This window comes from Haliaeetus leucocephalus, unplaced genomic scaffold (genome assembly GCF_000737465.1).
Source record: "Haliaeetus leucocephalus isolate CR32 unplaced genomic scaffold, Haliaeetus_leucocephalus-4.0 Scaffold351, whole genome shotgun sequence".
NCBI classification, from domain to species: domain Eukaryota; kingdom Metazoa; phylum Chordata; class Aves; order Accipitriformes; family Accipitridae; genus Haliaeetus; species Haliaeetus leucocephalus.
In genome coordinates, this window is record NW_010972787.1 from 1,583,564 (window position 1) to 1,605,407 (window position 21,844).

General features: G+C 37.1%; 1 protein-coding gene across 11 annotated transcripts in view; it reads left to right on the top strand.

The window, feature by feature from the left end:
• ZMYM2 (zinc finger, MYM-type 2) overlaps positions 1-21,844 on the top strand; it is a 96,536-nt gene that overhangs the window by 25,716 nt on the left and 48,976 nt on the right. For all 11 annotated transcript variants that reach the window (XM_010572616.1, XM_010572617.1, XM_010572615.1 and 8 more), the window contains 3 exons: positions 5,742-6,027; positions 9,619-9,784; positions 10,642-10,854. In XM_010572616.1, coding sequence (XP_010570918.1) covers positions 5,742-6,027; positions 9,619-9,784; positions 10,642-10,854 — 665 coding nt within the window. The remainder of the gene's footprint in view (positions 1-5,741; positions 6,028-9,618; positions 9,785-10,641; positions 10,855-21,844) is intronic.

The window sequence follows — 21,844 nt, forward strand, 5'->3', positions numbered from 1 at the left end:
GAAGATGCAAACATGTATTGTTTCCTGATACTACTTTGTTTTCCCTAGTGACAAAGGAATTGGGGCATGTGACATCTAGATGTTGTTAGAAAAATAGTAGATCAAAATTGTTAATAATGAGGCTCTGGTAAATACATGATATGTATTCGTATCAGAAATAGCGTGGACAGCAGGACTAGGGAAGTGATTTTTTCCCTGTACTCGGCACCGGTGAGGCTGCACTTCAAATACTGTCGTCGTGGTTTAACCCCAGCCGGCAGCTAAGCACCACGCAGCTGCTCACTCACCTCCCTCACAGTGGGATGGGAGAGAGAATTGGAAGGGTAAAAGTAAGATAACTCGTGGGCTGAGATAAAGAGAGCTTAACAGGTAAAGCAAAAGCTGCATACGCAAGCAAAGCAAAAATACGGAATTCCTTCACCGCTTCCCATCGGCAGGCAGGTGTTCAGCCATCTTCAGGAAAGCAGGGCTCCATTATGCGTAATGGTGACTTGGGAAGACAAACACCATCTAAAGATCCCACCTTTATATGCTGAGCATGGCATCATATGGTCTGGAATACCCCTTGGGTCAGTTGGGGTCAGCTGTCCCGGCTGTGTCCCCTCCCAGCTCCTTGTGCCCCCCCCAGCCTGCTCGCTGGTGGGGTGGGGGGAGAAGCAACAAAGTCCTTGGCTCTGTGTAAGCACTGCTCAGCGATAGCTAAAACATCTCTGTGTTATCAACACTGTTTCCAGCACAAATCCAAGATGTTGCCCCATACTAGCTACTATGAAGAAAATTACCTCTATCCTAGCCAAAACCAGCACAACTGTGTTCAGTTTTGGGCCCCTCACTACAAGAAAGACATTGAGGTGCTGGAGTGTGGCCAAAGAAGAGCAATGAAGCTGGTGAAGGGTCTAGAGCACAAGTCTTATGAGGAGCGGCTGAGGGAACTGGGGTTGTTTAGCCTGGAGAAAGGGAGGCTCAGGAGAGACCTTACCGTCCTCTACTACCTGAAAGGAAGTTGTAGTGAGGTGGGAGTTGGTCTCTTCTGCCAAGTAGCAAGTGATGGGGCGAGAGGAAATGGCCTCAATTTGTGCCAGGGGAGGTTTAGATTGGATATTAGGAGAAACTTCTTCACCGAAAGGGTTGTCACGCATTTGAACAGGCTGCCCAGGGAAGTGGTTGAGTCACCATCCCTGGAGGTATTTAAAAGACATGTAGACGTGGTGCTTGGGGACATGGTTTAGTGGTGGACTTGGCAGTGTGAGGTTAATCGTTGGACTCAATGATCTTCAAGGTCTTTTCCAATCTAAATGACTCTATGATTCTGTATGCAGTTTGGAAGATTTCTTCTGGATCAGTGTTAGTCTACTCCCCTCAGCTAAGTGCCTCCACTATATGGGAAGTAGTAGGTGCGTAACAGAGAAACTTCTGTCCAGCACATTAATTCAGAACCTAATGTCCCCAGTAAGCATTAGAATACATTTGATAGAATGGTTTGGGTTGGAAGGGACCTTTAAAGATCACCTAGTCCAACCACCCTGCCGTGGGCAGGGACATCTTCCACTGGATCAGGTTGCTCAAAGCTACATCCAACCTGACCTTGAATCTTTTCAGGGATGGGGCATCCACAGCTTCTCTGGGCAACCTGTACCAGTGTCTTTGCCACTTCCGTCGTAAAAAAACTCATTCCTCATGTCCAATATAAATCTACCTCTTTCAATTTAAAACTTTTGCCCCTTGCCTTGTCACTACAAGTCTTGGTGTAACGTCTCTCTCTGTATCTTATAAGCCCCCTTTATATATTAAAAGGCTGCAACAGGGTTTTCCCGGAGCCTTTTCTTCTCCAGGCTGAACAACCCTAACTCTCTTTGTCTTCCTTCACAGGAGAGGTGTTCCAGCTTTCTGTCATTTTTTGTGGCCCTCCTCTGGACCTGCACTAACAGGCCCATGTCTGTCTTGTACTGAGGACCCCAGAGCTGGATGCAGTACTGCAGGTGGGGTCTCACCATCACAGAGTAGAGGGGCAGAATCGCCTCCCTCAACCTGCTGGCCATGCTTCTTTTAATGCAGCTGAGGAAATATTTGGCTTCCTGCGCTGCAAGCACACATTGCTGGCTCATGTCCCATTTTCCATCTACCAGTATCCCTGAGTCCTCCTCCACAGGGCTGCTCTCCATCCATTCATACCCCAGTTTATATTGATATTGAGGATTGCCCTGACCCAGGTGAAAGACCTTGCACTTGGCCTTGTTGAGCTTCATGAGGTTCACGTGGGCCCATTCCTCAAGCCAATCACAGTCCCTCTGGATGGCATCCCTTCCTTCTAGCTTATCAAGTGTACCACTCAGCTTGGTGGTATCTGTAAACTTGCTGAGGGTGCACTTAATCCCACTATGTTGTTGATGAAAATATTGTATAGTATCAGTCCCAGTACAGACCCTTGAGGGACACAGCTTGTTACTGGTTTCCACTTGGACATTGAGCCGTTAACTGTAATTCTTTAGATGCAACCATCCAGCCAATTCCTTATCCGTCAAATCTATATGTCTCCAATTTAGCAGCAAGAATTTTGGGGGGGACCATATCAAAGGTCTTGGAGAAGTCCAGGTAGATGAACAGAAGTCCATGTACATGAGTTTCAAGTGCTCTTGGACTGGAACTTAGGTTTTGTTTCTCTGAATAGAATCTAGGTTTTGTGCATTGAAACTGCTCCAAAAACAGAACCAACACGTAGTAAATTGAGGATGCAGTTCAGAATTGCCCTAATCTGAACCAGGTCATGAATGCAGATGTAGCTGAATATGTTTCAAGAGCTGCATACCTCTGTAAAATATTATTACTGTCTTCCTCCCCACCTCTGCCTCAAGTTTGGCTGATACAGTTTTTTCCAGCTTTTTAAAAAAAGACATCATTTCATCAAGCCATTTTTGCAAGATGGTTTCACACATGAATGTATTGGTGCAAATGAGAGTAAGGAATAATTTTATAGCAGTTTAGAGCAGGAATGAGTGAGAAAGAATGGGAACACCCTGAATAGCTATTCTAGTAAGAAGAAATTGAACATGAAACTGTAGAGTCTCGTAAACTTGGCCGTTAAAGAATTGCAGATAGAAACCTGAAGGATGAAGATATAAGGGCAGTGAGGCATGGAAACGCATCAGGAATCAACTAAGGAAGTGTGATACACCACCTCAGTTCAAGTACATGAAAAACAGATTTTACAGATCCTTTGTAGAGGTTGTAAAGCGGAGGAGGTAACATGGTTAAAAAATGAGATGGGAAGAAAAGTCACAATATAAGAATTAAGGTCTATGAAGGTGTGTTACAGAAGTAAAAGCAAAAAAAAAGGCAAGAAGATTGTTAAATGTTCTTGTGGTATATTTGTGGAAGGAGAAATGCAACAAATGTCAATTAAGGGATGCTGTCTGAAGCCGTAAGATACTAAAGAAATGCTGAAATAGTCTTAATGAGGTACTAGGAAGTCATAAGTAAAAGTTTCAAACCAAATGAGCCTAGCAAACTCAAGTTTTCATGAGTGGCAGTTGAGCACTACTGGAATTACAAGCACATGTAACCTAATGCACATGCTACTTATTTCTGGTAAGAGATACAGTGTGCTCCCACTTGAAACCTTTGAGAAAAGAGAAGAACCTCAAAATATTTTGAGGTGTTAAGATGTTACCAGGATGTAAATAATCTGAGGTAGTAGACATAATAGTATAGAAAAGTTTGAAGAGGGCGCTCAAGTGAATTTTAACTTTAAGCACTGTGGTGACATATCTTAGTTTGTCAGTATGGACACTCATTCCTTCAAAGGTAAACTTCTTTAATGGTTTAAAGAGGAATGTGTTCTGTTCTGCTTCCTTTACCTCTTCCCCTCACTTCTTTGCTCCAGCTCTTCTATTTATCCTCAAGCATTACAATGGGTAAATTTCTGACTTGTCTTACATGTCTGAGAAATAGGACATCCTTGGCAGCTAAAAAGTCACACTGGAAAATGATCTTCCACTTGCTAAGGAATGTATGTTGCTTGTTGCTGTAACAAGATTCTTGGAACTTTATCCTTAAAACTAATTTTAAAACCATGCAGCAGAATATGTTGTTAATAAAACCCTCTTGGGGAAAGAGAAGACTTTAGAAAATAGTATGAGGAGAGGGTGCCTTCTATTTAATGAATGATTATGGACCAAGATAATGTTCCTTAAGAATAAGGTATGGGCAGCTGCTGACATCTATAGCTTAAGGTTTTTGTTATGTGAAGTTATAGAATTTAAAATCATCTTTCTTATATTTGTAATAACACTCCAGGAATACACTGAGTTACTGCAGTAAGACCTTGAAGGTTTTAGTATTTTTATTTAGTTACAGTAAATGCTGTGTTTACTCTTTACTTAAAAGTAGTAGTACAAGTACTACCCAGTACAACAATATTTATGCAGGTGTTTACTATTCAGTAAGTAACAGTGAAGTGCTGTTCTAGATGCTGGGAATAAAAAGCTAAAGGTAAGTCCCAAGTGCTGTGATAGTATGTGTCAGCTATCCCAAATACTATTGAAAATGTGTGTAAATGTTTTTTATAATGGAAAGACATTCTTATTCAGGTTTTAATTCATGCTTATGTAATGTATCATTCTTGACGTTCATCAGAAGCTCAGTGTTCCTTATTATTTATTATAATTATTTAAAATGAAAGCTTAAATTCCAGAGAAGAGCCTCGAAATTAAATTTTATTGGGGAATTTTTTTCCCCAGAACTGCATATTCTGCTCCAAACCAAGATACAGAGCATGTAATTCGACAGAAGCATGTGATCTTTCTAGATGTATTTCTGTTGGAGATAGTTTTACTTAAGTTCTTGTTATGTAAGTTACTCTGTAGCATGTTATGCTACAAAAGATTGGGCAAAGATGACTTCGTTCCATAGTAGTCTATTGTCCAAAAATACAGATGGAAGACTAGTGGTCTGGAACATAGGGACATAGATTTGTGTACTGCCAGAACTTAATGAAATATTATTTTCTAGGTTCATTGATTTCTACTGATGAAGACTTGGAACTCTCATGACTTTGCCAGTTTGCACATTAAGTGGTATTCATTGCATTGAAAAGGTTATTGAGAAAAACAGGAACTCTTAGAGGAATCAGTGACATAAATGCAGATCCCAGATGTGGAGCCACTGTGCTTCGCTCTAACTGCAGTATAGTTCTCTGGCTGCAAGCTGGACTAGGAAACTAGTATGGGGAGCCCCAATTCTAGGGTTTATCACTGAGGCTAGACACATGATGCTTGTTACAGCTTTAAAACAAAATAATAAAAATCTAAGATTTCATGGTCTTATAAATTTGCAGAGTTTATATCTCAAACCTTAGTTTAGAAATTCCATGTTATCTGTTGGTCTCTTTGTTTGTTTGTTTCCTTAATTGCAGTTGGTAATTGCAGTTTTGTTTGAAGATAAAATTGCCAGTTTGCAAACCCAGTGCAAGTGAATTGAAGTCTGCAAAACTTGTCATTAGATGTAGGATAGGACCATCTTGAAATTTGTTCATGTTCTGAAGCTTTGTAACAATGGAGAGCGGTACCATCAAACAGCATTTTACTTTAAACCTGAATTTCTAAAATATCATCTTTCTTCTGTTAATTTTCAGTTCCAAGAGAAAAATGATTTTATTATCCTATATCTGTGAATATTATTCTATATATATATGTACATGTCTGCTCAATTACTTTTATGTATGTTTGTTTGTTTTTGTCTTGAAGATTCTTGGATATCCCAATCAGCTTCCTTCCCTAGGAATCAGAAGCAACCAGGTGTGGATTCCTTGTCACCTGTAGCATCACTTCCTAAACAGATTTTCCAGCCTTCTGCCCAGCAGCAGCCTTCTAAACAGGTTAAAGTCACATGTGCAAACTGCAAAAAGCCTTTACAAAAGGGACAGACTGCATATCAGCGAAAAGGATCAGCTCACCTTTTTTGTTCTACTACCTGCCTCTCATCATTCTCACACAAACCTACTCCAAAGAAACTTTGTGTTATGTGCAGAAAGTAAGGGATTCTTAAATTTTGTTTCATACTAGTAGCTAAATCCAGTAATACTTGAGATTCTCATGCATGTATGAGAACTGCTCCATTAATGATATAAAATCTGACTATACAAGTATTTTATATAGTGTCACTTCAGTATTGTTTGGAAATGTTGAATTCACTCTGCTATAACAGAAGTTTACCAGCTTTTGAATTTGGAGTATGGCAGGTTGTTTCTATGAAAGCCAATACACTAAAAACTACTGATTTTTTTTTTTTTTTTAAAGACAAGGTGTCCAAGTTATAATACATCCTGTGACAAGACATATTCTTTAGATATAAAATCCTTTATGAAAAGAAGTGGACCTTGTGTTGTATAGAAAGCATTCATTTTGATAGATGAAGATAGAAAATCAAGGGGCTTTAAAAGAAGGAGAAACTGATACTTGGAAGAAGGTGGAAGAAATTTGGCAGCTCTTCCATTGTTGGCAGTGTGGGGAGAGGAGAAGCCTTAGACTTTCCCCATAGTTTGGGGCAACTATGGCAACTTTTGAAGCTGAAGATACCTTAAGTGGGCAGTACAGAGAGAGTGACAAGCATACCTAGAAGTGGTTTATTCTAAATTATTGGTTAGGTTTGACTTGTAATTTTTCATTATTTCCCAAACTTAAAATTGCTGAAGAGAAGTCTTCCATAATTGTACTATTGTAGTGTAAGGTGTACAAAATAGCTGTACTATCTTTTTCTTTCAATGTACTGATTGCTGAGATACTTGCACTTTTTCATATTTTTTCAGTAAAGCCTCAGTCCACTACACCCTGCAGTGATATTGGTTAAATGATTAATTCTTGCTGAACTAAAGAAGGCTTGCAGTAAAGACTGCCTTTGTTAATGTATGTTTTGGAGAGGGTGGTCTTTGCTCAATCGCAGATTTAAACTAGTGAAAAACACTTCGGTATGTGGCGTGATGGATTAATGGCTTGTATTCAGATGTAAGCTACTGATCTGAGAGGGGCGGTTGTTGTTTTTTCTTGAGACTCTGTAAAAATAAACTATCGAAAGTATTGATATCCGGTGTATTCATACCTTGGTACACTGAATACCTAGCAGATTTAACATACTTCAGCTTCTTTTAAATACATGTAAAAGCTCAAATTCTCTCAACCGTCACTTATACAAAGCTAGTTAAAAGCACTCTCTACTCTTTCTGTTGGCTTGTACATGTTTATATCCTATTTTGGGTTTGTTTTTTTTCAGTTAATCTGGTGACTACCATATTCAGCTAGCTGTATTATATATAAAGATGAAGATGATACTAATGTTTTTATTTCTGACTGAGATCTTGAAAATTCATGGCTAAATCTGTGCTCTCTTGAAACTTTGGAGATACTTACCTGTGTGTTGTAAGAGGCTATATACAAAACTGCCCTAAATGAAAGGGCTTTATTTTTTAATGATGAGGAAAATACCTTCTTTCTAGCTTTTGGGGTTACTTAAAATAAGCTTTGTTTAGTGTATTTGATTTCTAGAGAACCTCTGTGAAGTCACCTTTGACAATTTTTGAGGTGCTGTTGGTCTTCACTCTTCTAGTAGTATGCAGTTGGTACTCAGTCACAGTTAAATAGAAGGCAGCATATGTGTGAAATTTTTCCTCTGTAGCATGGCTTCATTGTGAAGCCCAATCTCATCCAGGCTTTTTTTCTTTATTGCCAAATTTTTTCTACCTGGTGATAGCAAACCAGGTATTTGCTCCGTACTTGTTTCTGCGTTTTTTTTCATGCTAAAGCAGACATAATATTGTCAGATTGCAGTTCACTGAAAGGATAAGGGAACTCAAGCAAAATCCAGGAGACCTTGAATGTAGGTTGGATAGATGATAATAGTTGATATGTCACAGGTCAGACTTTCAGAGGTATGCTCAGTTTTATCTTTAAATATGTAGATCACTTTAAGTGGAAGAAGTGAAGCCTACGATAAATTTTGAAAAAAATTGTATAACCCCATCTGAAAAGTTAGAATTCTTATCATATTTTATTGTAAACCACTTTTCTAGCACTCTCCTGAACCTTTGTAACTACATAAATAGTGTAGGAATTATTTTAAGAAGGAAAGTATAGGAAATACCTGGCATTCTCCATAGTGTTTATAGTTTTTATTGACTTGTGTTACTCTTTTTGACTTCATACTTGTCTCCTTTGATACAAGTTAATATGTGTTTTGATACAAGTTAATAGTGTTTATAAGTCCTCCTGGAATCTAGTCAGAAACTGTAAGGTCCTCAGGGCAGGAGCTCTGGCTTCTGCAGAATAGAAGCAATAACACTCCCCAACACAAATCCTTACTAGCTTGCCGAAGGGCAAGCCAAAATGTGCTGACTTTCCTTTGATGGAAGAAGACAGGCATGCAAGTGTTAATATCCAGGGACGGTAGAATTTTATTTTCAAGGGAGTCGGTCTAGGGAAGCATACAGCATTTTTCCAATGTTTTCCACTCATCCTATTTTTAGGGGTCCTAGGTATGAGTGTCTGGGGCATGTCTTTTCCAGCTGGTGATCCATGGTGATGATAATAGAGATCCAGATGTGCCTATTTTTTGTTTATTCTGCCCAATAGCATTTCTTATATGTCAGTAATAGGGGTTTTTTTCTCAGAAGGCAAAGGGGGGAGACTTTTATTTCTTCTTACTGCTTCTAATTTATGGTATGTGATAGTTTGGGATTAAGAGTGAAACTACCTTAGAAATTTGGGAGATCTCATTACAAAGGTGCACTGACAAGCATGGTGTTAGTGACTTTGCTGAGTTTGCAGTGTGTGCAGCATACAATTGAAGATCAAGGAAGTCTAGAATTAATTTCAGTGAAAAACAGTGTAAGTCAGTTTGGTTAGAAGAAGGTTTGTTCTATTTCAAATTAATTTTATTGATGGTTGCTTGTCTGGTTTGGTGTTAAATTGGTGCAATTTCACAGGCAACTGCGTGAACTATTCAGGTGCTTTCAAACTTTGAAGTAATGATTGAATTAACTTTTTAAATTTTAAATAATAAACTTCTAGGCAAGTTTGTTGTAGAGTTTTAAACTTTTTGGTTGTTTGGTTGTACCTTCTCTCTTCCTCTCGTCCTCTCCTGAGATTAATACTGGGAATGGTGGAGTTTTGTACAAATAAAAGACCATTTCTAACCTTTTACTGTAAATCTGATTTTTTTGTATAGAACTTAAGTATGGCTTTTGTGTAAAGTTGCGAAAGGGCTAGTTCACATTTGCTGTGTTTTTGTATAAGATTGTTTGCCACAACTGGTACCTAATGGTGCATTAATGTCACTTAGTTCTAGAATAACGTAATAGGAAAAAAATAACCCCAAACCAAAAAAAAAAAAAAAAAAAAGGTTTTTACACAGGAAAGACATAGTACTTGCAGTACTTAGAGTAGTTGTAAAAATATTACTAAACTTAGTTTTGACGTGTGACTAACAACTGTACACCCACAAACCAGGTTTGAAATGTAAGAATTAAAAGGAAGAATGAATCTTATGTCTTCTTGTTTAAATATATATATGTGTATTTATACATGAGCACGCTACAGTGGGGTTTTTGGTTTTTCTTTTTTTGTCTTTCAGAGATATAACAACAATGAAAGGTACCATTGTTGCTCAAGTTGATTCAAGTGAGTCTTTCCAGGAGTTTTGCAGTACATCATGTTTATCCTTCTATGAAGATAAACAGAATCCCTCAAAAGGAGTTTTGAATAAATCAAGATGCACTATCTGTGGTAAACTAACTGAGGTGTGATTGACTGTTATTTCTTTTATTTTTCTCAATAATGACAGTATTAATAACTTCTATTCTGAAATAAGAGGACTGAATATAAGGAAATTTAAAATCTGATTCAGTATTTTCATATGCTGTGAGATATTAAGATATGCAGGCTTAATATTCATGAAGAGCAACTGAAGGAAGAAAGAATTCAAAGAGGTTAATATTTGATTTTTGTTTCAGAAACTTGAAGTGCCTTTTGCTGATATTTTGTTGCTACTGTCAATAATTTTATTAGATGTACAATCTTGTAATTATAACCCAAATTTCTCACATAGAAGAATTGCTGTTGAAAAAACTCAGGATTTACTGTATTATTTACTTTTTTACTGTAAGTTTTGAAAGATTATGCAAATGTTTTTAGAGATACGTAGAATATAAGTAATTCTAAATTCTCATGAATGTATTAATTTACTCTTGATGCCATTTCTGGGCCCAGCATAGTCCAGGCTACTACTTAGCATATGTGTCTGGCCAGTCTTTATATGCCATGTTGTCAGCCTGCAAATTGAGTATTTTAAAAAATCGCATAAATTGACCTTCTGCTCTAATATGCAATTATTACATCCTTCCCTGTGATCTTTGCTTCTAGGCTACAAGAGCAAATGGGTCCAAGGTTTTTTTTCTAGAACTTTGGAAACAGCAGAAACACCAACTTCATGGTCATTTCAAGCATCTCTGTTCTTAAATAGTGAGCTAGTATAATCTGGTTTTAGTTACTGTACTTAAATGTATGACTACTGGCTTATCTGGTAGTTTCAGGCAACTTTGTGCTTGTGTGGTGATAGAATACTTCTTTATTTTTTTTATTTTATTTTATTTTTTAGATTCGTCATGAAGTTAGCTTTAAAAATATGACTCATAAGCTGTGCAGTGACCATTGCTTCAATAGATACAGGATGGCAAATGGATTAATAATGAATTGCTGTGAGCATTGTGGGGAGTATTTGCCCAGTAAAGGAGCTGGAAACAATATTCTTACTATTGATGGTCAGCAGAAAAGATTCTGCTGTCAGAACTGCGTTGGTGAATACAAGCAGGTAATTACTTCTTTATCTATAAATTTAAATTAAATAAACATTAATACTCCTTAAATTTATCCTGTTATTCATAAAATGGTTTTACTTCTCATTAGAAGTCTTAAGTGACAAAGAATTCTAAAAATGAAATTAATGCCAGTGAGGGAAAACTAGCTGGAAAGGACTACCTATTTGTTATTAATGAAAATATCACTGAAATTAAACTTTCTGTTAATAATTTCTATTTCTTTCTTATGGCTGTATTACAAGTATATTAATAGCAAGCCCGACATACAGGCTTACTGGTCCTTAAGTGATGTTCTTTTTTTAGATATAAAAGCTTGCTTATGCAGTCAAAACATTGAAAAATGTGCGGAGCATCCAGATTGGACATTGCTGTGAGAATGCTCTAACTGATTACACGTTGGCTGTGTACCTGTACTATGTCTAATCTTCTTCACTGTACCGCATAGGATTTAAAAATTTATTGTTACTTTCATCCTTCCATGTGTTAAATCTTGTGCTTTCATTGTCTTTACTTGGTTTGTTTTTTATTTATTCTTAAGACTGTTAAGATAGTAGTAATTGTTGTGGTTAAAAATAATTCCAAATCAAGAAATCTGATGCTGATGTCTTTTACATATTACAGAGCCAGCTTAGCTCTGAACCGTTGGTAATGCTGGCTGAAAGGTTTAAATGTTAATCACAGTATTTATGGTGTAATAGTGTAGCTCTGAAACATTAAATATTTTGGGGGAGGATATGCAATTTGGGGATTTTTTTTCTTCAGGTTTTTTTTTGCTTGGTGCATTCTGCTCTGAGTTTGTAGGGGTAGTGTTACAAAAGTACTATTTTACTAGCAAGAAATTTCTTTATCTGATTTTGAAGTTCACACTTGAATTTGTGAGTGGCCCCAGTGCTGCATATTACTTTGGGTTCTTTCTTCATCTCTTTCCATTTTTAAGAAACCAATGATCCAAGAGAAAAGGGAGTGCAGTGCTGAATGTTTTTAACTTCTTTACTGTTGCATCATGTATGTTTGTATTTTCTCATTGGACATTCAGTTTTGATGCTTTTGGGGATGGCTATTCTTGTGTATATGCAATGTGCAAACAGCAAATCTGGAAACGTGCATGTGTAAACAGCGTAACTGAAAACGTAACATAAGCGTTATTCTTTTGTCACAGCTATACCAAAAGGGACAGGATAGGTTTCCAAGATACTAAAAACATAGGCATGCCCAGAAGCCATGGAAAGACTTGAAGAAACGTTGAATACTGTCTCTCGAAGAAACAGAAAGGCATGAGATTAACTTTGAACTTGAGACATTCCCACACAACCAGTATAACATGCACTGCACATGGAATTATGAAATGAACGTGGAATTTTGAGAGGTCGAATGATAAATCTGTATTTAAATCTCATTACAGACTGTACTCTATTTGTTCAGATATTGTTGTATTTTGTGTTTAGATATGTATTTGAGAATAAGAAGGATATGGGTAGCAAGTTGTATGTTCTGGTTTGATTTGGGGAGGAGGAGCAGTTTGCAGTACCAGGAATCTTCACAAGTAGTGTCAGGTATTGTGCATTATTGTGAGGATCCTTAAGAGGACCTTTAAAATGGAGACACATTGTTCTGGTGCATTCAGTTCTGACAGCAGACTATATTCAAGCAAGTTCTTGATTCTTTTGTGGAAATATTTGGTACTGGGGAACTGTAATAGGGTGTGAGAAGCTTAATTTAAGTGCTCATGTGCATCTGGTTTGGAGTGGTGATTAAGTGTAATTCTTAAATGGTAGCTTTCAAATGTTCCAGGAGTGTTTGGGGGCTTTGGGGTATTTTTGATATTAAGAGAAACTCAAGCTATAAAATTAGGAGGTCTTTAGTGTATGTTGTAGGTGAGTTGCTCAGGACACAATTATTTGAGAATATTTAGTTGTTTAGCAGGATTTATTTAGGTTTGAACTTCCATTTGCATTAAGGTTGTTTGTTTGTTGTTTTTTTTTAACTGAATGTTTCCAAGGAATTCTGTTTTTAAAAAAGGAATTTAGACTTTGAAAAATGTCACTGACAACTCATTGGGCCACAATTGGTAAATTGTAGGTTACTTTGTTCAGTCATAACAATGTCGTCTTGGAAATTTTTTATTAGATCTTTCTTTTAAAGGAGAACCAGTGAAGGAGAGAATATGGGAGAGTTGTTATTACATACTGAAATAAACTTCATGGAATCAATAATATAGGAAAAGTTGATGTATCATTTGATTACAGCATTGTGTTGTACAACTGATTATTGTGTGTTACAAGTTTTAGCAAATGTTTTCTTACAAACAGTTGTAAAATACATAGGTCTTACTGGTATGAGCTTTGTATTAAGCAGTTTATATTGTAAATGTCATACACCTATCAATATGCTATTCATTTGTAGTAGTAATAAATGAAAACTGATTCTTATTACTTGTACCTATCTATATACTTCATCCCTATTTTTTTGAATAAATATTACACTGATTTGAACAATTAATTTTCAATAACTTATCATGGACATTTTTTCTTCCTGGAATGAAAAAATTAAAATTGTGGGTAATAAAAATTACTGTGGCTCTTGGAATAGCCACTGAGTGCAAATAATCCATCGGCTACAAAGGGATTCTTTCTTCTGCTTCAGACTTGGTGGGAGTAAGAAACAGTGTTATTCCTGGGATGGGGAGTAGGTTTTTTTTGGAGTGACTAAGTCAGCTTTCCAGGTGATGGATGCACTTAGCTTTCTATGTACCAGTGTCAGAACCTGCTTTAAAACTGAGACAAAAATAATCTTGAATGTTGCATCCTGTGTTTTGCTTTTCTGAGAGGTGATGGCTGTTCTTTCTCACTAAAACTGAAGTACAGCTTAGGTTTCTTTCATATTAAAAAAGCTATGAAAAATAGATTAATAAATTGCATAAGAATTAAAAAAAATAATAAATAGACATAGCCTAACTAATGCTCCCTGTGGTTATATGCAAGAGCATGTTAATTTCCTGATGGCACAACAGCCATTCATGAAGACAGCTAAGTTCAAATCAAGCTTTTTTAAAAAAAGAGAAAACAAGGATAAAATTCTTCCTCCAAAAATGAAATCACTGTGACAATTTACATAAAATGTCAAAACAAAACCCTTATTGGAAGTTTGGAAGTGGTTATTTTTTTTTTAAGCCTGAAGAAGACTACTACTACTACTACTACTAGATTGTAAATTCTTTACCTGAAGTTCAGACTCTTCACGTGTAGAGGGACAAGAGGGACTTAAAGAATGACACTAAACAAAACAGAAAACAATGCTAGAAGAGAATGAGATCATATCTGAAAAGGAGGTGGCTAAATTGTCTACGTAATTGTGCAAATGCTGAAATATTTTATTTCTTCAAGTAGGCATTTAATATAATTAACATGAGAACTTAACAATTTAAAAAATTACTTCAGTGATTCATTTAAAAGTTAGTATCTATGCAACAAATTGAAACAGCCCCCAAACATGCCATGAAGACATACTAAACAAAAGCACATACATATGTTGTTTTAATGTTTCTGATACTATTGCATATTTTCTGTCTCTACAAAATCAGTGGACTTCCTTTTCAAGGCAGTTGCAATCTTGTGTCCTGGTTTGCTGGATTTGGGTACAGCCTTGACAGTCTTGTTCTAAGGAACAAGTGAATTCTGTGACTTGGCTTGTGCAACCAACCATACCTCTTAATTTTCAGCTGTTGAACTAAGATAAAGCTGAGCCTGTCTACTTTTAAAAATACAGGCTAACTGCTTTGCTTACTGGCCTGATCAGTCCACAGTGCTCTTGATTCTGCCATGAAAGCATTTAATGCTTTAATAGTTTAAAATGTTCCTTTACTTTTTTTGCTTTATTTTCATAACTAAAATTCTTCTTGTTACAATGTGACCTGGGATTCGCTTGCTTTGGGTGCTTCTTAAAAGTGATGGTCTTCATGTGCTGCCAAAAATAGGGGAAGGAACTCTAGCTACTTCTTCATAGGCTTCTTAATAGCTCTGGAATGAAGTGAGTACTGGGTGAATTCAAGCCAAGTGAGTATTTTCCTAGTTGGAGAGGGTGCTTGCAGTGTCTCTTCATCTAATGAAAGATTTCCTTCAGTACTGAATAAAAGTGCATTTTATTGACTTCCTTGATTACATGAAGACTTACTACTGAAGGTGCTTCAAGACTAACCAGGCTATGCCATCCCTTTAAGCTGTTCACTTACAAGCAATAGGCAAAACCCAACCTAGGTAGTTGTGCTTCCTTGTCTCAAATTCTGTTCATTGCCAAACAACTGCTTTTGTGAAACTCTCTTAAAACTCATTTCATCTGCTTCATCTGTGTGCAGGGGTTTAAGAGCCTCCACTGTATACAATAATATGCATATCAGTTCCGCAACTTATGATTCATTGCTTATGTAGAGTTTGTATTTAGTCTCACAAAATGTATTGTTACCTACTGGTTTAAATCTCACTGAATGCTATGATAGAATGTCCTGTCACGTAGCACTTCAGTGGAAGCATCTAGGGTTTTCAACTTTGTCTTGTGATATGCAGTGTCAGTTCTTTTTCTGTGCTTCTTTGCTATTAAGACAGATCTGTCATTTTTATTTTGATAGTACAATTAACTACACAATCTGCTGCTTCCTGCTGTTGTTACTGCTTTGTAAAATCTTGTTTCCAGGTTTCTGTTTTGAAAGTAGATACTGTTAACAAAACCAGAAATTGTGAGAGTTGAACAGCCCCTTTACATTGAAATATTAGAAATACTGACTTTTCAGGTTTTGTTTTTGTTTTTTAATTTCTGGTCATTTTTAAAGAGAAGTTCTGTGGTTTCAGCCAGTTCAAACTGTGGTTTAATAGTGGAGTCTCTTCCTCATATGGTAAACCACTTCTGTCTCACTTAATACCAAACTAAGTATTACCTAATATCTGATAATATTGACATCTGATACTATGTAGACTTCCAAATGGACATAGCTAGACGCTTTTTACCCCATCTACCGTGGTTAGATGACAAATCTTTATCAACCAAGAAATAATAAATTCCCCTTTCTTCCTGCTTAGTGGTGTCAGGGTTTTTTTGAGGCCTCTTGTTATTTATGCTTCCAGTTTCTTGCATGTCTGATGCAAATCAAGTCTTTGTAGAAACTACCCTGTTCTACTTTTTCTTCTACCTTTTATTTACTCTTATTTTCTGGAACCATTTATTTTGCCATTTCTGCTTCAAATGTCTTAACTGTAGAATTTGCTGCTCTTCAATAAAAACTATATAGCTTCCTTAGGCACCTGAATGTCATTCATCATAAGTGTTCAGGATGTTATTTTGTCGATATTTTAGAAGAGAAAGTGAGATAGGTATATCAGAGATGTTAAAACAGCTTTGTAGTTCTGAAGAAAAGTACTTAATGGCAGTCAAAATTGTGTGATGTGATCTCTGTGGGAACACAGGAAATTCTTAGAAAGAGGAAGCAAGGAGGTGATGCGACTAGGTATTGGAGTTAGCATGGATATAACCACATCTGTGCACTGCTGTACCTGGAATAATTAGACAGGGTTGAGGTGAAGAGGGAAAAAAGGCAAAACAGAAACAGCTGAAACATTCAGTTAATGAAAAAGTAACTTGCTTTTTGGGCCAGGGGGTTTCAGCTCTGCTTTTCTTGAAATCACGAAGGCAAACGTCTTGAGAGTGGGAGCAAAACTGGCAAAAAGAGGGAGCACTGGCAGTTGGAGATGCCAAAGAAGAGTTACTGGACAAGTTATTGATATGGCTGTTTGCAGAGTTCAGCTGATGGAACATAAACACAAATTACTTGGTGTTTAGAGGCCACAAAAGCATTACTTCAGCTTTTGTTCTTAAGACTTGGGTAAATGCTTTTGAGGTGTTACCAATGTTAATCTCTTTTGTTGGAGCAGGGAGGAGTTTACAGTTGTTCTTGGGGAAGAGATTATTTGAGTGCAGTATTTCAAAAGACTGAATAAATAATACGGTTTCTTCTTTCTTTGCTGTTACAGATTCTGCTGACATCTGGTTCTTTTCTTAGACATGCCTGTTGCTTCTGGATCCATCCGGACCATCCTTCTTTCAAATAATGTTTTCCTGATTGCCTTACTAATGGATCTGTGTTATCATAGAATTCCACGTAGTGAATATCTCTGCTTTTCTACCTATAGAAATCTTCTGTCTTCTTTCTCCTTTACTTTCTATTTCAAGACAGGTTGACTGTCTTTCTGTCCCAGCATATTCTTTTCTAGAAGCTTTCCTGGTATTTATCTTATTTCTAATCTGAAACTGTTGCTCTGTAAAGCTACCAGAGAGAAGCTTGCCTGGATTGAGAAGTAGGTACTGGTCTGTTTTGCCATGGACCATATGAGTTGTAATTGCAAAGCATTTCCTTCAACTGGAAACAAGTATTTGGGCTGCTACATAGTGTTGTAGCAATCAGTTGGTATTCTGGTGTTCTTGATTGACTGGCCCTTGGCGTGGAAGTTGTAGCAAGAATGCTATCTTACACTGCAGGCATGTTCTTCATCCCACTTTCAATCCTCCTGAAGGCATGTGAAGCAGATCATACTGCTTTTTTCAGTCAAGAATAAAAGTCTAGCATAGGCACCTAGATTCAAGACACTAAGAGCTTTATTGAAATACTTTTGCAGCCAGACAGTTCAAGAACAGAGACTTTCATTAGTTTCAGTTGCAAACAGAAGTGAGGCTTACTTCTAAAATACCATGAAATTATAGTATTGATCTGATATCTATTTTTGGGTTTGATTTTTCTTCTTAGTAGGATGTGTGCAAGAAGAGCTCTAGACTTAAGCTTTCATGATACTTTCAGTAAGATGTAAAGGAAGATAAAGATTTCTTCTGAAATTATTGTTGCTGATAATGGCAAGAATAAAAATTCCTCAGAAACCCTCCAATTTTCTCTTTTATTTCCAGAAATTTGGATTTCAGTTGCAACAATACTTGTATTTCTGGAATATGTCCCATTCATCTGTTTTGTCTTGCATCTTGATAGCCACTTTTGTAGTTGCCAGTTTGAGTTCCAACACTGTCCTAGTGGACAGGATGAAGATTTGAAATGTATATTAACTCATAAGTCTTTTCAAATTGCATGAAGTGTTTTATAATATGTTTTTTCTCAGTTATCTGTCATGAGATACCTATTGTGAAGTAGACCTGATTTCTACAGTTAAGTCTCTAACAGGGCATACAAACAAGTCATGAAAGAATGAGTGAGTTTTGAATCAAATATAATAAGAATATTCCAGCTTTTGCATTTGCCTTAGACTTTATGTTTGAATGTGCAGGGTTTTGTCTATAATCACTTTTGCCTACCATTGAAATACCATGGGGAGCGCAAAATGAAGCCAGTACTTTTTCTGAAATGGAAGATAACTGCCAAGAAAGCAGCTTTGGAGAAAAAGACTTGTGTGTTCTGGTGGACAACAAGTTGAACAAGAGTTAGCAGTGTGCTCTTGCAGCAAAGATGGCCAACTTGCATCCTGGATTGTATCACAGAATGCTTGAGGTTGGAAGTGGCCTCTGGAGGTCATCTTGTCTACCCCCCTGTTCAACCAGGATCACCTGGAGCAGATCGTCTAGGACCATGTCTGTTTGAGTTTCGAGTATCTCCGAGGATGGGGGGGGACTCCACAGCCTCTCTGGGCAACCTATTGCTGTATTAGCAAGAGCATAGCCAGCAGGTCAAGGGAAGTGATTTCTGTGCCCTACCTCTCCCTGCTCCCCCCCATCCTTCTGCACTTAATAAACTGCATCTGGAGCACTGTGTCCAGTTTTGGATTCCACAGGGTGAAAGGTGTTGACGTACTGATGCAAGTTCAGTGGAGAGCTACCAAGATGTTTAGAGGGCTGGAGCACAGACATAGTAGGACAGCCTTGGGAGACCTTAGTTTGTTGAACCTTGAGAAGGCTGAAGGGCTATTAGTTATCTAATGGGAGTGTATAGAGAGGACAAAGTTGGACTCCTCTCAGAAGTGCACAGTGGAAGGATGAGAAGCAACAGACACAACTTGAAAACAAGGGGAAACGATTTAGATGTAAGGAAAAGCTTTTTTTTTCTGTGTGGGTGATGAAATCCTTCAGAGAGGTTTTGGAATGCTCATCCTTGGAGATGCTCATATTTGACAGGACAAGATCGTGAGCGACCTGCTTTGAGCAGGAGGTTGCACTTGACCTCTGGAGGTCCATCCCCTCCAATCTGCATGATTCTGTGACTCTGTACTTCTGAAATAAAGAATGAAGCAGTAGTTTTTAAAATAAAAGAGGAAGTTTTAAATTTTTTTTTGTTTCCTGTTTACTTAGTCAGTAATGAAGATTTTGGTATTCTTTGTTCTGTTTTTCTCTTTACCAGTGAAGGTCTTTTGTCTTCTGCCATGAAATACCAACAACACTGACACAGCTTTCTCTTTTCTTTAATTTCTGTTCTGAACACTCACTTTTCCTTGAGGATGGTTAAAATACTCAAAAAGAAAAATGTTCTATAGTAAGAACATGAGAACAGCTGTTCTGGTTCAGATCAGAGATTGAGATTCCTGCAGTCTATGTAAGTGGGCTTGCAGGGAAGAGTAGGAACAGGGCAGGTACTTATTTTTCCCTGAGCATTCTTTTAGCTTCTGACTCTCTAGAGGTCATGGGATCTCTTGAACTTTATGCAATGTTCCTGTACACTATTTTTAGCGAATCTTTTTAATTAGTGCTTGTCCAGTCTCCTTGTGAACACATACAAGCAGTTTTTCCATCCATGACACTCTTCAGTAAGAAGTTCTGCTGACCTGCTGTTTTGTTATGTGAAGAGCTGCCTCCTGTTGTTTGTTGTGAAACAACTTCTGTTGATATTCATCTGATTTCCTGTAGTTGTTAATATTAGAAAAGGCAATGAACAGTTGATCCGTAGCGCCCCACATTATACCATTTTTGGTTCTGTCATTATCCTCTTACCTTGTTTTCAGGCGAGAAGTCCTTACCTCATGAGAATACTCTTTGACCCTACTATGTATTACTGTAGTTCTCCTTAGTTTTAGTGAATCTTCTGTTTGTTTCAGCTAGCAGGGTACTCTTAGGGAAAGGATTCTCAAATGTTACTACTTCTACAGAATGAAATTAATACTGCAGATTGTTAGAGATGAAAATAACATGTTGTGATGAATGTGAGAGTAGAAATGTAAGTTACCTGAGAACCTTGAGAAGAGAGTCTCATCTGGAAATTTGACACTTAAGACCAGGAGAAAATTCTCAGTTTGCATTAGGGCTATCTAAAAACATGGCATAGTACCGTACGAGATTCTCTGTTGATGTTGTCAATGGAGGAAGCCTTTGAGTTAGACTATTAAAAAAAAAAGTGAGACACCTGTGTAATGCTGATTGATCAATACTTTCAGGTATGCTTCAATCTTTTTTTAAATAATGTTGTACACCTTGGGTTTTGAGTGGTTTTAATATTCAAACTTGTAAGTTTGGGGAATGTTGGCAAGAGTAATAAAAATACAGGAAAAAAGTTCAGCTTGAAGGAGGTGATATTACAAGGTTTTGGGAGCAATAAATTTGAAGAGGTTTCAGGCCTTTTAAATTTTTTTTTTCTTCACCAGTGTCCTATCTCCTTCATTTGTGTAACAATGTGTTTAAACTTCTAATAATGCAGAAATGTTCTAACACTTTTCTTAGTTGCTGTGACAAGAATGAAGTGAGAACTTTGCTGTTATGCTTTTGTTTCTACCCACAGAATCTTCTGCATCCTTGATATGTTTTTTTGGAAATTCATGTTCTTTGTAGTCTTGATAATTTAGATCTAGGTTTGCTGGATTATTACTAGATATTAAGAAATATTCCTTGCATTGCTTTTAAGTCTGAAGGACCTAGGGGTGAAATCAATAAACAACTCCAGTATTATAAGGATGTTTGAAATTCAAAAGTGATGGAAGTGGTGCTGCACTGTACTTTGTGTGCATGATCCTTTCTTGACATCAGTTAAATAATGAGATATTTGAGATGCTGGTTAGCAAAAGCTATTTCTACTTTCAAGGGATTTTTGTGGAAACATGTAGTCTGTTGACACAATGAATCTTTTCCAATTATGCTCTGGTCAGCTTACTAAAAATTCATTTATTATAACCTGTGTTTTTATTTTGCTGTCTCTTGAAGTCATCATGGCTTCAGTTTGATTTTTTTCTTTTGGACCTCAAACTTGTGAAAGCTTCACTTACCTGTGGATTGTTTTCTGATTATGTTCCTGAATGCTGTTTGTCAGCATATTTGTATCAGTGCTTCTAGATTTATGTTTTGGTTTATTCTAGAGGTACCTAGGCTATTTGCACACGCAGATTTTTTGATGGTTATTGTCCATTAAGCTTGTTCAAGAAGTCAAGTCCTTTGTAAATTGTGACCTCCTGTATCTCACTGGTAATATAACGAAGTATTCTTGATGCCCTGCTTTTGCCTATTAACCTGTCAGAGGAGATGAATGTATATTGGCAGAATAGCTCCAACTCATAGAACAGTACGATTACTGCATTTTGGTCTTGGTACTTAGTGTGAATTTTGCCAATATTGTGGTTGATTTGGAGGATTATTAGGTGCTGGATAACATTCTTAAAGGCAAACAGAAAAAAAATTAAGATGGGAAGGAAGGATCCTGGAGTTGTATAAAATACCATCTTCTAGGCAGGAGCTTGATATCTTGACACATACTCCTTTTTGAAGCAAATCCACAGCAAAGATTTCATCAAAGCAGCACGTGGAAATTGTGAAGTTGTGTGGTATTTTGAAATTTTGCTGGTCTCTGCAAGGTGCTGTGCCCAATTTGTGACAGAGGCATGTGTATTCGCACATTTTTGTGTACACGTTTTTAATATAGGGAAGATGATACATGTATAAAACTAAGTTTCTTTCTGGCTGTCTAAGATGATTTAGCTAGTTCTCAAATGTAGGTAATTAAAGATAGGAAGAGCACAGATATGCAGT